The following is a 13163-nucleotide window of genomic DNA, read 5'->3' as shown; positions in this document are numbered from 1 at the left end:
ATTCTTTCTTCCTGTTTCTGTTGTACCTGTATTTCAAAGAGCCAGCCTTGTCACACTCTGTGTCACGCTGAATCTCCCTGAGAACTACGTGAAGGGTACATGTGTCTGTGGAGTGCTCAGCCACCTGCATGTTAATTTCACAAGCAGGCTGTTCCGTTGATTGGATCAACTGGAACCCTCGTTGTTGTAACTGACAAAGTGCCACGATATATGGATAAGGGGCCCATCCTTTGATTATACACTGTCTCGATCATGGCTAACTTAGAAGTAGGGGTTGTGCTAAACAACATCATCATCAGGGTACCTGTTGACCCTGTGTAAAGTGGATCCTAGATTAGCCGGTGGCGGTAGGATTTGAACTGTTGATGGTATTGTTAAGGCCAGCTGCTTCATAACTATTTTGGTAATTTTAATGAAGAAAAAATGTGTCGAAAATCTCAAGTGTTTATAAGGAAACGGCAAAATTAAATATTAGAGAAATAAATGAAAAATATTAAAATAAACTACCAAACCAAAATCACAATATATATATATATATATATACACACACACACACATCAAAACAAAAATTTCAAGAATCAACGAAAACAAAAAAAAAATTTAAGAAATGGAGTAAAAAGAAAACATAATTTATATATTTTAATTAATTTTTATTTCATGTTATTGTCTTTATAATTAAAAACAACAACAACAACGCCAAATATAACAACATTGAGCCTGATTATTTGGTTGCCTAGACAACAGACATAACCATGTGACCTTCATAGTTGGGTTCTAATCAACAACAAGGATGATGATGACAGCTGCAACAACAACAAGACCAAGAAGAAGAAGAAGAACAACAACAACAAGAGGAAAGAAAACTTGTCTATTTTTTTTTTTAAATCATTTTAATTCCAATATATTTTTGTTATATTACATCTAGTTGAATTCAATGTCTTAGAGGTAGTTCTTACTTCTCCCCTCCCCATCTTTTTGTGAATAATTTGTAAACTTGTAAAGTGGAATAATAATGATAAGATAATAATAATAAGAAGAAGAAGATGGAAGGAGAATTGGAAGAAGGCAAAAGAGGAAAAGAAGAAAAAGAAGATAAAGATAATTGGAGGAAGCCTAAGAAGAAGAAGAAAGAAAGGTGAAGAGGAGGGGGAAGAGAAAAAGAAAGATAATAATAATACTTTCTACTAAAGGCACAAGAACTGAAATTTTGGGGAAGAGGACTAGATGATTACATTGACTCCCGTACTCAACTTAATTTATCGACCCCAAAAGGATGAAAAGCAAAGTTGATCATGGCAGAATTTGAGCTCAGAATGTAGTGGCAGACAAAATACCACTAAGCATTTCGACCGGCATGCTAACGATTCTGCCAGCTCGCCACCTTGAATAATAATAATAATAATAATAATAATAATAATAAAAATAATAATAATAATAATAATAATAATAATATGATGGCATGCATTGCTCTCTCACTCAATAATAATAATAATAATGATAATAATAATAATAACAGTATAATAATGGTTTCAAATTTTGGCACAAGGCCAGCAGTTTTTGAGTGGGATGGGGAAGTCGATTACACTGACTACCACCACCTGACTGGTACCCATTTTATCGACGCCCCAAAAGGACAAAAGGCAAAGTTCACCTTGGGGACATCTGAACTCAGAACACAAAGATGGGCAAAATTCCATCAAGCATTTTACCCCATGTGCCTGACCACCATCACCATCACCTCCACCGCCGCCATCACCAAGTAATGTTTACATCCTGATATTCTAAGTGGTGAGATTTTTCTTTACTACTGATCATCTGATGCTATCATTACTATTATCTCGTGTTTTATATTATTACATACTTTAAATATCATTTCATTTGATTATATCAAGTTTCATATCATTACCTAATTACTCACTAGCACATGTTTTAGGATTTATAGCATATATTCCATGTCGACATTTGTTTTACAACAAATTTCATGCTAGCATTTGTTCTCTAACATATTTCATGTTATCATCTGTTTTTTATAACATTTCAAGCTAACACCTGCTTTAACGATTAAGCATTCAAATTACTCTGTCAAATGTAATGCTTGTAAATTAAAAATTGCTTCAAATTAATCATGCATTATATTGTCACTCCAAGATTTTGATGAAGTGGTTGTTTACTTTTAGAAGGACATTGTAGGGTAGGTGTGAGAAGCCAAATCTGGTCAACTCGAACATAAATCTGGTCAACTTGAACATTTCTTCACGCTAAGAGTTGCTGAAGTATGGAACAAACTTCCGGCATCAGTTGTTAGTTGTCAGAGCACTGCATCCTTCAAAACTTCCAAGCTTCCTGAGATTTGTTAACACTACACCTGATTTTCTCCCCTCCATACACATGCAAGCATGTATCTGACTCATACACTGTTCACTTCCCAGACATTTGTACATTACTGCATATGCTTTATACACACTTTTGACAAGTTGTGGTGCACCTGAACACTGTATACAATAATTTCATTATTATTATTATTATTATTATTATTATTATTATTATTATTTAACCAGTAGAATATCTGGGCTGGATATGGCTGGCTTAAATACTAGAGGATTAAGCCATATTTCATGCTTGTAAATGTTTTCTATCATTAAGGCCCATTTTCATCTTTTCTATGTTTCAAGTTACCATCTGTTTTATATAGCATTTTATGTTTACAGGTGCTTTAAGCTATATTTCATGCTCCTATCTGTTTTATATCATTAAGGCCTATTTTCAGCTAATTTATATATTCCATGCTATCATCTTTTTTTTTATAAAAGGAAGCTGAATCAGATGGCAGAATTGCAGGTGCTGGCACAGAGATGAGCCAGCAGCAGCATTTGATCTTCAGAAGAGAAGTTATTAAAAAGAGCCAAACTTGTTATCTTCAGTTAGGTTTACATGCCTATCATCGCACCCCCTGCCCCATCAATGTTGGGTAATGACTGAGGGAGTGTGATCATGAATACATGTGGCCAAAACAGGCTCCGTTCAAAGGAACTCTGGTGTAATGCTACTTGATTGGATGTATAGCTCAGAGATGAGGGAGTCTCTCCAGGTCAAGCCTCTGCTTCTCTGCATTGAGAGGTCATAGCTCTGGTACAACAGATACACACACACACACATATATATATATTACTCTTTTACTTGTTTCAGTCATTTGACTGTGGCCATGTTGGAGCACCGGCTTTTAGTCGAGCAAATCGACCCCAGGTCTTATTCTTTGTAAGCCTAGTAGTGATTCTATCGGACTCTTTTGCTGAACCGTTAAGTTACGGGGACATAAACACACAAGCACCAGTTGTCAAGCGATGTTGGGGGACAGACACACACACACACACACACACACACACACATACACATCTATACACATATATACGACGGACTTCTTTCAGTTTCCGTCTACCGAATCCACACACAAGGCTTTGGTCTTTGGTTGGCCCGAGGCTATAGTAGAAGACACTTGCCGAAGGTGCCATGCAGTGGGACTGTACCTGGAACCATGTGGTTCATAAGCAATCTACTTACCGCACAGCCACTCCTATGCCTACATGTTAAAGTTGAATATCCAAACGTGATTAGGTTAGAAGCAATCTTTATTAACACACACAAACACACACACACACAAGTATGTAAATATGTTGATATATGTGAAAGGTAACTGGTAAATATCCACCTCTGATTAGGTTATAAGCAATTTCTACAGAGCGTAAGTAAAAATTAAAAACGGTAGATAAAAACATGTCATATCCATTACGTACGTAAGAAGCATTCATCACATGACACAAAACTAAGATCAAACTACATAAGTTTAAAAAAAAAAAAACACCCCCACAAGACCAGCTCTAAAGGATAAGTTTATAACCAAAATTTACAACAACAAAAAAAATATTAATAATGATTATGATAACAATGATAAAATAATAAAACATATATTTTACATATATATATTCAAAGTGGTTTTAAAATATATAAAGTTTTTATAGTACTTCAAAGCAAGAAAGTTTTATATCAGTAATGTAGCTTGAGTGTAGTGTGTAACAGCAATATGTTAAGAAAACATTAAAATATATTAAGAAAACATTGATATGATCTTCTCATTGAATTAGGTTGTGAGAAAATTGAAATTTGATAACACTGTATCAATATAATGGAGGCAAGAAAGCCGAAGTTAATGAATATTGAACATATCGAGTGCATCAGATTGTTGGCTGTGTGGTAATATACGTATATCTACATTGGCGGAAATATATCAATATGTTGCAATGAGTAAAACAATATGTAAAAATTATCATGATGGACCCAGCTATATATACAATAAATTTTTATATATATATATGTATATAGGTGCAGGAGTGGCTGTGTGGTAAGCAGCTTGCTTACCAACAACATGGTTCTGTGTTCATTCCCACTGTGTGGCACCTTGGGTGAGTATATTCTACTATAGCCTCGGGCCGACCAAAGCCTTGTGAGTAGATTTGGTAGACGGAAACTGAAAGAAGCCCGTTGTATATATGTGTATATATATATGTATGTGTGTGTGTATATGTTTGTGTATCTGTGTGTGTCCCCCGCCCAATATCGCTTGACAACCAATGGTAGTGTGTTTACGTCCCCCATAACGGTTCGGGAAAAAAGACCGATAGAATAAGTACTAGGATTACAAAGAATAAGTGCTGGGGTCGATTTGCTTGACTAAAGGTGGTACTCCAGCATGGCCGCAATCAAATGACTGAAACAAGTAAAAGTATAAAAGAAATATATATATATATATAATATATATATATATATATGATGATGATGATGATGATAGGCACAGCTATGTGGTTATGAAGTAAGTGTCTCAACCACATGGTTCCAGGTTCAGTCCCACTGTGTGGCATGTTGGCAAGTGCTTTCTACTGCAACCCTAGGTCAAACCAAAACCTTGTGAGTGGATGTGGTAAATGGAAACTGAAAGAAGCCCGATAATGAGAATTTTTGGTATTATTTATTCTCCATTACCCGCGTTTCATTTTCCAAAACGATACACAAAGACTTACATGTTACATTGACATGTAAATCTTTGTAATTCCTATTAGCAACTGACACATGTGAAAACGAGAATAAATACGAACAAAAGATTTCCATTTTTCCTGAATTGTTATACAATAATTCAGCAAATAACATTTCCATAATTCTCAATTTTAACGTGTATTTTGATTGATTAACATACAACAGTAACTATGGATACATATTGATCGTAATAATGGATTAAATAGAAGTGTTGCAAGAGGAAACAGCTGGGGTATATATATATTTGTTTTGTTTGTTGTTTTTGTTTTTCCAGTTTCAGCTCTTGAGCTGTGGCCATGCTGGGGCACCGCCATTGTGGTGAAAGAGTACAGCAGGGATCACCACCCCCTGCCGGAGCCTCGTAGAGCTTTTAGGTGTTTTTTTCGCTCAATAAACACACACAACGCCCGGTCTGAGATCGAACCGCGATCCTCCTGCGACCGCGAGTCCGCTGCCCTAACCACTAGGCCATTGCGCTCTATATATATATATATGGAGGCGCAATGGCCCAGTGGTTAGGGCAGCGGACTCGCGGTTTCAATTCCCAGCCCGGGTGTTGTGTGTGTTTATTGAGCGAAAACACCTAAAAGCTCCACGAGGCTCCGGCAGGGGGTGGTGGTGGTGGTGACGACTCCTGTTGTACGCTTTTGCCCCAACTTTCTCTCACTCTCTCTTCCTGTGTCTTGAGTAACGCTGTGAATGTACTGGCGTCATGTCCAGCTCGGGGGAACAAATATGCCACAGAAACCAGGAAACCGGACTTATGAGCCTGGCTGGGCTTGAAAAGGGCGCATAAATAAATAAAAAATATATATATATAGATATGCACACACACATATATATATGTGTGTGCATGGGTATGTGTGTGTATACTTGCGTTCCATTGTCTTATCAATACGTAATAGCTCTTAGCAAGCATCACTATCATACAATCGCTATCCTTTATTTCCAGTTCTCTATGGGACCATGACTACTCAGCTTGAATGGAACTATAACTGATTTGGTTACATACATACATTCTTTTATTCTTTTATTCTTTTATTCTTTTACTTGCTTCAGTCATTTGACTTCAGCCATACTGGAGCACTGCCTTTAGTCAAGCAAATTAACCCCAGGACTCATTCTTTCTAAGCCTTAGTACTTATTCTATTGGTTTCTTTTGCCGAACTGCTAAGTTACGGGGATGTAAACACACCAGCATTGGTTCTCAAACAATGTTGGTGGGGACAAACACAGACACACAAACATATACATACACATATTTACATACATATATATCATCATCATCATCATCATCGTTTAACGTCCGTTTTCCGCGCTAGCACGGGTTGGACGGTTTCGACTGGGGTCTGGGGAGCTAGGGACTGCCCCAGGCTCCAGTCTGGTCTGGCAGTGTTTCTACAGCTGGATGCCCTTCCTAACGCCAACCACTCCGCGAGTGTAGTGGGTGCTTTTTACGTGCCACCTGCACAGGTGCCAGAGGGGTCTGGCATCGGCCACGTTCGGATGGTGCTTTTTAGGGGGGGGGGGCAGGAATATAGGGGAGCACCAGTGGGGAGGGGTGGTTCAGAGAAATGATGACAGGTTGTAGGCAAGTAGAACGTAGGATATCAAGAGAGGGGTAATGCATGGTGAAATAGCGTATTGAAGAGGGGGGTTCGAAGAGTAGACACCTATAATGGTGGTGGGAGAAGCGACATCCAGTATAGATGGAGCAAAAATAGAGATATCCGGTAATGGTGGTGGTTTGCACTGCGATACACGAAGGTCGATCTAGGTCGATTATATAGCTGGTAGATGAATGAGAGAGAGAGAGCACATGTTGTGGGTTGCCTTTTAAGTAAAAAGTTGTCCGGAAGAGGGATTTTTGGAGAAGGCGGAAGTGTATTAAAGGAAAAAGGTTTCAAGATGGCGTACACGAAGGTCGATCATAGACGAGAGGAGAAATGAACAAATCAGACAAAATAGATAGAAATCAGATAAAATAGTTAGATAGATAGAGAAACATGTATGATCAGTCTAGGAGTGGAAATAGGCATTCAAACTTATCTGTGCACGGGATTATATAGCTGGTAGATGAATGAGAGAGAGAGAGCACATGTTGTGGGTTGCCTTTTAAGTAAAAAATATATATGTATATATGACAGGCTTCTTTCAGTTTCCATCTACCAAATCCACTCACAAGGCTTTAAAAAACACTTGTCCAAGGTGCCATGCACTGGGACTGAACTTGGAACCATGGGGTTGTGAAGCAAGCTTCTCACCACACAACCACTCCTGTGCCTACCCACACATGATATATAATGTAATTACTCAGGGTTGGCAGCTGGTGACCTTTATGTAGTAAAACACACAAAAAATAAGCGAAACACAGGCATGCGACTGGGGTTGAAGGCAGATCTACTTCTGCCATTATAGCACATAAAGAAAATGGTGTTGTAGAAGTGTATGCAACATGTGAACTGCAGCTGTGTTGTGCATAGTTTAAATACTGAGATTGCAAAGCAGGCACGAATTAGCCAACCTAATCTACAAAAAAAAATATATATTTTGCATTTTATGCATAGTAATCAGAGTAACCTTCATAATTTTATTGAATTAGGTGCATATTTTGCCATAAAAGGAAAATGCTGCTATCAATCTATTTTATTCAAAGTAGGCACTGCCTACCTTGCCTACCTAGGCAGCACATCCTTGGTATATATATATATATATATATATATATATATATATATATACAGTTTTGGAATAATAAAAAGAAGCAAAGTAGATATTTAACAGATGATTCCTACAGCTGTTTCACTGGACAGGTTAAAATATCATCATTTATATTACTACATAATCATTATACATATTATACATGACTAGTTAATTAAACAATGGCTAAACTGTATCATCAGGATGAAATGTTGAAATATATATATATAAAACAATTGCAGTGTGGAAAGTGTTTATAACCCATTTAAGAAACACACAAAAACAGATTCACTTCAACATTTAAATTTAATTTGCCAAAATATTTTCGTCGCTTTGAGACCGCAACCTGTTCCCTGACAAAATTCCGTGATGCAGCACAGAATTTTGTCAGTGAACAGGTCACGGTCTCAAAATGACGAAAATAATGTTGAAGTGAATCTAACTGTTTTTGTGTGTTTCCTAAATGGCTTATAAACACCTCCCACGCTGCAATTGTTTTCGTTCCAGCACACGATCACAGATCAGGTCACTTGCTATGCAAGTACATCTCTGTAATATATATATATATATTAGTAACAACATGTATGTATATGATTGTGTTTATAGACTACTCTATGCATTTCTATATATATCGCTATGCCACCTTATTACTGACTAGATGTACCCCGCCCCTTCATTCTAGCAGCAGCTATCAGCCATTGATACAACTTTACCTAAAAAAACATAGCTCTTCAGTCAAACAATGTTTTTAAGAGACCTTAATTCTATTTCTGTCTCCATTATTTTTATCTATAGTCTCATATATTTTAAAAATTATCTTTCCTCTTTTTACAATTATTCTTAAACTGTCGGCCTCTTTTGAATTGACCAGCAATGTACGTACGTACGTATGTATATATGTATGTATGTATTTATGTATGTATGTTTCTATGCATCACACACCATTTTTAAAGTTATTTTTCAAGTATTTGTTTCTATAAAGAAAAGGAAAAAAAAAAAACCACCTGCTAAACATTCCCTTTTCAACATTATTCTCTTGCCAATTATAAAGTAAATTCTACCACATCCGTCTATAGAAACTCTCACTTCCTCTCCTCTTCCTCTCCATCCCCTTCTTCTTACTCTCCCTCTCCACACACACACACACACACACACAATGAGCCTCCTGAATATAAATATCTAATTCCTTAATTCTCAGAGTCCAATAATTCTCCACTGACATAGAACTAATCAGAGTTACTGCTTAGAATTGTAGTTTCAAATCCCTCAGTAAAACACACACACACACACACACACATTATTATCAGTCATCTGTAGACAAAAACTAAAACATCTTCACATCATATTTTTTTCAGGACAAAATAATATCAGCTGGCTGCAAGTCTTCACAAAATGGTTTTTATTTCAGAGATTTCCTTCTCTTAGATGGATTGTCTTCACTGTGGCTGGTGAGCCACCATCTACTCTTGGATACATTGGATAGCTGTTGTCTCTCTCCAGGGTTCCTCTACCTTTTGACAAGTTTTGTTTTTTAACCTGAAGCGTGTCCAAAAAATCACCCACTTCACTAAGCAAATTTGGTGGTATTGCTGGTTTAGTTGATGGCAATCTGCTACCAGTAAAAACTATGTTTCACACTTTCATCCCTTTAAGAGATGAAAGTGTAAAATAAATAGTTGCTTTCTCTCTCACTCACACACAAACGAGTGTGCATTCACATGTAAACATTATATATTTTTTCTTTTCTTTTTTTCTTTTACTGGTTTCAGTCATTTTGACTGCGGCCATGCTGGAGCACCACCTTTTTAGTTGAGCAAATCGATCCCAGGACTTATTCTTTGTAAGCCTAGTACTTATTCTATCGGTCACTTTTGCCGAACCGCTAAGTTACAGAGACGTAAACACATCAGCATTGGTTGTCAAGCGATGTTGGGGGAACAAACACAGACACACAAACATATATACACACACACACACACACATATATATATATATATATATACAACGGGCCACTTTCAGTTTCCGTCTACCAAATCCACTCACAAGGCTTTGGTTGATCCGAGGCTATAGTAGAAGACACTTACCCAAAGTGCCATGCAGTGGGACTGAACCTGGAACCATGTGGTTGGTAAGCAAGCTACTTACCACACAGCCACTCCTGCACCTATCTATAATAATAAATATGAAATTCTGTTTGTCTGTCTGCCTGGGACTCCTGTGTTTCAGTCTACATAGACACATGATACCTTTTTGGAAACAGAATGATCCCAAGATTGAAAATCTGCCCTTTATTTGGTTCTCAAACATCCAGCATTGGGATCAAGTCTGGATGAGGATTTGTTATACGTTAACAGATGAAAACTCAATGGTCGGATGGTGCTTTTTACGTGTCACTGGCACGGAGGCCAGTCAGACGGCGCTGGCTCCGAACATGGCCGTAGCCAGCGGCGCTGACTGGCCTCCGTGCTGGTGGCACATAAAAACCACCATCCGATCGTGGCCGTTTGCCAGCCTCGTCTGGCACCTGTGCCGGTGGCACGTAAAAAGCATCCACTACACTCACGGAGTGGTTGGCGTTAGGAAGGGCATCCAGCTGTAGAAACACTGCCAGTTCAGACTGGGCCTGGTGCAGCCTTCTGGCTTCCCAGACCCCAGTTGAACCGTCCAACCCATGCCAGCATGGAAAGCGGACGTTAAATGATGATGATGATGATGAACTCCAAAAATTTGTGAACTTACAAATTTTTCATTTAATCTGAATTTAGAGTAATACCATATTGGTAGGGTACCAATAAATGCTTTATCATTATTATTGCTCTCTTTGGTTTTGGGGTGCAGGCCCAATTAGGCCTCTGCAGGAGCAAGTTTAACCCTTTTTGTTACCATATTTCTGTTGAGATACTCTGTGTTTCTTTCAATCAATTTTAAATTATAACAAAGAATTTAGTAAAATAATTTAGTTGTCATTAAGCTAGTGTCAGGAACATAAATTATGACTAAGGTTTGGTGGAAGATTTTAATTCAGAACTTTTGAAAACAAGACATTTGTACTAGTGAACCAGAAGCGGTTTCAGGTGGGTTGGTATCAAAAGGGTTAAAAGTGTGCATGGAGTGCGGCTTTTAAGCTAGTTCATTCATACATGTATACAGTCACAGATTTACATTGTGTATTTATTTACACAAAGATACATAAATCCAGACACACACACTTACAGAAATATCTTTGTAAAGTACTGTTAATAAGAAAAATAATAATGAATAAAAACAACAAAAATCTTGCAAAACTTACCTTTGTAAGGACAGTATCGTGGAAGACTCTTAGGGTAAAGCTTTCCTTCCTTGTCAAGGCAAGCGACATTTGATATTTCCTGTTTACATAGAATGGTCTTGGCTCGATTCAGAGCTGACCAAGTGTCTTTGGTTTTGATTTCACATTTTGGCGTGAAGTTAGCTGGCGGGTCTATCACAGGCTTTGGTTGGGCAACTATTTTACCGTTAGGAGGACCTTTCTCGTTCTCCAAGACATTGCGTGTAAGTACATTTGGCCTCTGTTGGCAAAAGAGAAAAAGAAAAAAAAAATGAAATATCTATGTATAATATATATATATGATGGGTACTGAAAAGTTCCTGGCTTTAAGGATATCGTGAATGGTCTGGTTGGAGGCCCAATCCTCTGAGCTCTGTTACAGGGCTTAGAAAAACTGAAGGACCACTGCAATAAATGTGTGAATGTGAGAGGGGAATAATTAACTGATCCTCCTGTATTTTCTTTTACCCAAAGCCAGGAACTTTTCAGCACCCCTTCGTATTGTATGTACATACACACATATATATATATATACATATATTTACACAAACAATATTCTTGTTAACAATTACAGTTGTAGTTCATGCTGGTACCTTCCTGCACTGAAAGGTCACAGCTCTGATACTATGGACATGTGATTAGAATGTTGCAAGAAAGAATTACAAGATCAATTCTTGAAGCTGAGGTAACCAATAGGAGATCTTGGGGTAGGTGAAAATAGTTAGGTTATAGCCATAGTCCCAGTTGGTCATACTTCAGAATCCAGACGGAAAGTGTAATGATGGTTGCTTCTAACAAAACTCTATTGAGGAAGTACCTGGGACACTCCCAGAAACAGTGGGCAACAAAAATGGATGGACAGATGGTCTTCAGCTACACTGAAGTACTGTCTTTGAGAAATTTAGTTGATTCCATTGATTCCAGCACATATTTAAGTCTGGTACTTACTTTATCGATATCTGTTTATCAAATAATCAAGTTATCTTTATGTAAAAGAACGTAACTTGTACCATATTTTGTTACACAAGTCTACATAGACACATCTACAGAGACATACAACAGGCTTCTGTGGTTTTCTCCCTCCTCTAAACTCCACTCACAAAGAAGAGATCCCTTGGAAGTTACAGTAGAAGATATTTGCAGTCACATTGGACTCAGAATATACAGATAGATAGATAGAGTGACAGATAAGATAGATAGACAGACAGATAGAGAGACAGATGGATAAATAGAGAGGCAGATAGAGAGACAGATAGATAGACAGACAAACAGACAGACAGACAGAGAGAGAGATAGAGAGACAGAGAGACAGACAGACAGACAGACAGACAGATAGATAGATAGATAGAGTGGCCTGTAGGTCTTGGTATCAACTCATCTACTCAATGTTTCACTTTATAGATAAGATATGCCATTTTTTTCAGCCTTTTTTTTTAGAATTCACCATTTGCAAGGATTGCGTAGGAAAATATCTGATGTGGTTTGATTAGGTTTTAGTAGACCTTTTAGGGAGACCCTCAGGGTTTGTAGCTAAGTTCAGGTTCATTGTTGCTATGACTGATAGATTACAATCACATCAGTCATTACCCAACATTCATAACTATGACAAGGCAGTGCCCCAGCATAGCCATAATCTAATCACTGAAACAAGTAAAAGATAGAAGATAAATAGCTAAAGATGGAGGAGCGTAGCTAAGTGGAGGCATATGGCCTAGTGGTTAGTGTGTTGGACTCACGATTGTAAGATTGTGGTTTCGATTCCTGGATTGAGCAATGTATTGTTTTCCTGAGCAAAACACTTCATGTTGCTCCAGTTCCCTCAGTTGGCAAAAATGAGTTTAGTCTGGAGAGGGATCGGTTCCACCAGGCTCTCTCACCCTCCCTATGCTGTATGGCTGCAGTGTCCCAATGACCTCCAAGGAGTTAAGAGACTTGTCAATGTCAGATAGCTAAAGACAGAGGCATGGAAACCAAATTGATGATACAAGTTTGGCTTTTTTTTTTTTTTTTTTTTTACCAATCTCTGCTCTTCTGAGGATCGAATGCTGGAACTGGCACAGTTACATGCCAGCAG

At 37.8% G+C, this 13163-nt stretch overlaps 1 protein-coding gene across 1 annotated transcript in view; it reads right to left on the bottom strand.

Moving 5' to 3' along the window:
- Positions 1-13163, bottom strand: part of LOC115220895 (xylosyltransferase 2-like) — a 319961-nt gene that overhangs the window by 137645 nt on the left and 169153 nt on the right. The window contains exon 2 of the mRNA XM_029791092.2: positions 11072-11330. Coding sequence (XP_029646952.1) covers positions 11072-11330 — 259 coding nt within the window. The remainder of the gene's footprint in view (positions 1-11071; positions 11331-13163) is intronic.

The sequence above is a fragment of the Octopus sinensis genome, linkage group LG17, assembly GCF_006345805.1.
Source record: "Octopus sinensis linkage group LG17, ASM634580v1, whole genome shotgun sequence".
Taxonomy (NCBI): domain Eukaryota; kingdom Metazoa; phylum Mollusca; class Cephalopoda; order Octopoda; family Octopodidae; genus Octopus; species Octopus sinensis.
Note: the sequence above shows the minus strand (reverse complement) of the source record. Positions and strands in the feature narration are given on the sequence as shown.